This window comes from Mugil cephalus, chromosome 8 (assembly GCF_022458985.1).
Source record: "Mugil cephalus isolate CIBA_MC_2020 chromosome 8, CIBA_Mcephalus_1.1, whole genome shotgun sequence".
NCBI lineage: Eukaryota > Metazoa > Chordata > Actinopteri > Mugiliformes > Mugilidae > Mugil > Mugil cephalus.
Genome location: NC_061777.1, coordinates 1,641,711 through 1,646,124, shown reverse-complemented (window position 1 = coordinate 1,646,124; position 4,414 = coordinate 1,641,711). Strand labels below are relative to the sequence as shown.

The 4,414-nt window shown below is 41.4% G+C and overlaps 1 protein-coding gene across 1 annotated transcript; it reads right to left on the bottom strand.

Moving 5' to 3' along the window:
- Positions 1-724: 724 nt before the first annotated feature.
- LOC125012691 (nuclear factor 7, brain-like) lies at positions 725-2,141 on the bottom strand. The gene has a single exon (XM_047592782.1). It carries the CDS (start codon positions 2,138-2,140, stop codon positions 725-727), a length of 1,416 nt encoding a protein of 471 aa, XP_047448738.1. The 5' UTR covers position 2,141.
- Between the last annotated feature and the right edge of the window lie 2,273 nt (positions 2,142-4,414).

Here is a 4,414-nt window from a genome sequence, read left to right as displayed (position 1 = left end):
TGTTAGATGTATCCAGCTTCCACTAGATGGAAGCAAACGACCACGTGTGAAATTGATTCTCAGGGAATGTCTTGAGACATTATCACAAAAACACCACTCACTCTGTTTTATGACCTAATTACAGGGGGTTAATTACATGAGAAGAAGTGACTGGACACACTGAGCATGTTTGTTAGAAGCCAAGAGAGCATCATTCAGATTACAGTATGATCAGAGTATTTACTAAACAACATGAGACTTTATTCTGTTATAATCCATTAAACATGAGCAAAATATCGACAACATGAAGTTACATCCTACACAAACTAAAAACAACACAACATCATTCATTTCAGACAGTTGGATTAACAGTTTCTGTGAACCAAGGAAATAAATCAGTTCTGCTGTTGAATAAAATAAGAACAATCAAACAGACGCGATGATTTTAGATTTACTCAACCACTGAAAATCTCATTAGAACATCTTAAAGGATAAAATAACTCATCAGTGGAGGGAACTAAAACTTTCAAACTCAAAATATACTTTTTCTAATCAAATATTAACATTTTTTTCCGATTAAAATATTCATTATAACATTTCCAATAATTGATTTAAAATTACAACCTACCTTCAAGTAGAATGAAAAAGTCTTTCAGTGGAAAATATCATTGTTGTGTGATGATGACTTTACAGAGAAATTCACCTTGAATGATCGTCACAGAAAAACAAACATTACAGAGAAATCTCACTTTCTGATTTTGATGTCAGAGATTTTGTCAGCACCAGCTTTTCCAACACTGAGATATGGGAAGAGTTTCTCAGTGAAAGTGTCTCTGTAAGTGTAGATGTGAGTCATGTCTTCGGAGTTGTAGAAGGACACCTCCCCCCTGTCATAGTCCAGCTGGACTCTGATCCTCTGGAGACTCTTCTTCACTGTCACAGTCTGACCAACACCATTAGAGTATTTTCCATCACCATGTGATAAACACCAGACTCCATACTCTGGTGAGGCATATCTCTTGCCCTTCCTATCAACTGACTCTTTAGCTAAACCAACATTCCAGGCAGGATGATCTCCCACCTCCACCTCCCAGCTGTGTTTCCCTGAGCTGAAGCCCTCAGAGCCCAGAACATTGGCAGAATTTGTGTTTCTCTCTGGATTGTCAGGAAGCTTCTGGTCTGTGTCTCCATTCCTCACACTGGTCAGATCATCAGACAGATGGAGCCAGGGACTTGCAGTGTTTGGGTCCAGAATGACAGGACTGAAGTGGACCTTCTCCTCCATCTTCTCCCAGACTCTGAAGGCCAGGTTGCCCAGGTGTTTGGCCACATCTATCAGGGCTCCTGAGACCAGCTGTGGATCTGACAGTGAGCACTGGTCTCTGGCTCTGGTCTGAGTGGCTTTATAACTGCTGAGGAATGGCATAGGGTGTTTCTGCAGCTCTTCTTCAACAGCAGAGATACTGTCTGACAGAGAGGAGATCTGCTCCTGAATCCTCTTCATCTCTCTGCTCACATTCTTCTCCTTCTGCTCCTCTTCCTCCCTCAGAGCTGCCAGTCTGGACTCCTCTTCCTCTTTCAGGAACTGGTGGAGCTTGTTGAACTCTGCTCTGATCTGCCTCTCTGTGGACAGCAGCTGCTTCTTGGAGTGTTGAATCACCTCATTGTATGTTTTCTTCACTTGTTTGTATTTGTTCCTCTTGTCCTCCAGAGACTTTAAGTCAGATTTCAGCTGCTCTTTCAGGTCACTGACTGCTTGTTCTATAGGAACCACTTTGTGATTGTGGTGGAGAGAAAACTCACAGACAGGACACACAACTCTCTGCTCATCCTCACAGAAAAGTTTAGGCTCTTCTTTGTGTTTACTACAAACCTTCATTATTGACTTCTCTTTTCTCTTTTCTGTCTCAGATGATCCAGATTTCTGTCTTCCAGCAAAGGAGTCAGCCAGATCTTTCAGTCCAAAGTTCACAAACAAATTCTCTTTTGAGGATTTTCTTTTACAAATAGGACAGTTTTTGTTTTTAGCTTGTTCCCAGAATTTCTGCAGGCAGCTTGAACAGAAGTTGTGGTTGCAGCTCAGAGACACAGGATCTCTGAAAGTCTCTGAACACACATGGCAGCTCAGAAAACTTTCAACAAGAGCAACTTTCTCAGCCATTTGTAACTGAAATAGTTTCAACAGCAGGACTCACCAATGTACAGTCTCTTCACTTTTCCTGTTAAAATCCTCCAAATACGTGTTTTCTAATGGTATGTCTGCTCAGTCTCAGTCAGCTACTTTCACTTTGTGTGGCATTAGTCATGAGATTAATTTCCTGTCAGTAAAGCTTTAGCAGCAGACAGTAACATGGTGTCTTCCTCAGATCATATTCTCATTTCCTGTTTCCTTGGTCAGTCCAGTCACTCACATCTTAACATGTGAATATCTTTTGATTCTCTTCTACTAAGCATTCAGTTTTGTTAAGCTCATAAAAATACTCTTGCTTGATGGAATTTTTTTGTTTGAACAATGATCCATTTTGGCTAACGTGCTGCCCTCTCCCACAAACCTTCCTTTACCTGCTTGGAAAAGATCCATCCTGCCCCATGTATTCGGCAACACTCAAGCACATCCTGTAGGGTCTGCTTCACTCAAGGCAAATACACTTGAAGGCACAACCAGGTCCTCAGGTGTCTAGCGTGAGTTAATGTGAGTGCAAGAGGGTATCCATTGATGCCCAACCCTCCAACATTTACACTCCAGACTCCCCAGACTGAAGTAGATGAGGTAACACCTCGTGCTGAGTCCAGGACATGCAAACTGTCCCTGAAGAGAATGTAACCTTCATTCAGAATGACTCCTTCTGGAGTCAGAGTGGCATCAATACAGTCACCAGACATCCCGCAGGTGACCACTGTAGAGGTCATTGTGCCTGATGTTGTATATTGATGTGCTGAAGTGTGCTAAAGAAAGAAGTGACCACCGCCATCAAGTCTTATTTGCATTTAAAAAAGGTTTATTACGAGAAAGAACAATGTCAAAAACTCTTGCTGAATCTGAGAAAGCTTTTGGCCAATCATCGAATCCCCTCTCTTGTTCAGCTCCCACAATCACCTTATATATGGTTCTCATCCCCAAGAACCCCCATTTACAAACAAAAGTTATCTCCTTACGTCTAGTTAGTTTTACAAGCTGACATCTGGTCAAGCCAACAGTTCACCTAAATTTATATTCAAACTCATTCTGATTGAAAAGACTGTGTTGTTTTGGGAGTTTAGTTTTTTGTGCTGGACCAGTGATTTTTTTTTTTTTTTTTTCGTTGATGGATTTGAAGTCAAGTGGCAATAGTAAATGTTCCATTAGTTAATTTAGCATCTGGCTAAAGATTTCTGTATAAATGGTCACATCCAGCTCATGGGTCAGTGTTAACTTTTTTGGGTTCATTTCCTGTTTCATTTTGAAAGTGATTTAACTTTGACTTTATTGATCTGGAAGGTAATAATTCATTTTCATAGGCTGTATCTTATCCTAGCTGTCAGGTCTCCACTCTTTCACAGGACTAACAAAGACTAACAGACAAATGAGTATCATACTGGGATCATTTTATGATTTCAGGAATGAAAAAAGACATTACAACAGAAGTGAAAGTTTATTTCAAAATTCAACTTTATTGTCTAAAATAAAATCAGATCAGTGAATCTATTTCTATATATATTTGATATTTACAGAATCACAGTGATTCTCCTCTCTGTTACAGTGTATGAACTGGAAAGTAAATGAACCACAATTATCATCATGATGTTTTCACACAGTACATCAGCAGCCTCTGGTTCTTCATATCCTGTGTAGCCCTGTGGCTCTTGATGTTATTCTGCTTTTTTGCTGCAGCAAAGTTAGCAACTGCAGAGGCTGCTTTCTCAGCTTCCGAGTAGGAGAGCTGACCCCCCCCCCCCCACACACACACACACACACTTCGTCTTGTGCTTCATGAGCGTGAACTCAGAGAATCTGCCAGAGGTAAATTCATGTATTCAATTTTTTTTGCTTAGCAGCTCATACGCCTTCACGCTGTTCATTTTGCACTGCAGCTAGCAATTGCTAATTTGTGTAGGACATATTGTGAGTTTTTCGCTATGAATTAGCCTATAGCTCATTTACTAAGAAGCCTTATATGATTCAGGACTGGACATTTGCCATAGGAGGGAGAGCCCTGGACCATTGAGAGAGACTGTAGCTGCTGTACTTGAACGTGGTTCCCCGCACCGTGTTGCCGCACGCTACCTTGCTTGCCGTTGAAACTGCACCTTGCCTTTTCCTCCCCCCATCTTCATTTCTGACTGTGGTGACTCGTGAGTACACCTTTAACTCTTTGCACGTGCTTTGGTTTGCGCTGGTTAAAGCCAGTGAAGCGGCCATTTGTTTCCGGCCTCCCCGCTCACAAGCATCGACTGG

What these genes read in the sequence shown, in the direction of transcription:
- LOC125012691 (XM_047592782.1), bottom strand. Translation starts at nt 2,140, where the DNA reads ATGGCTGAGAAAGTTGCTCTTGTTGAAAGTTTTCTGAGCTGCCATGTG.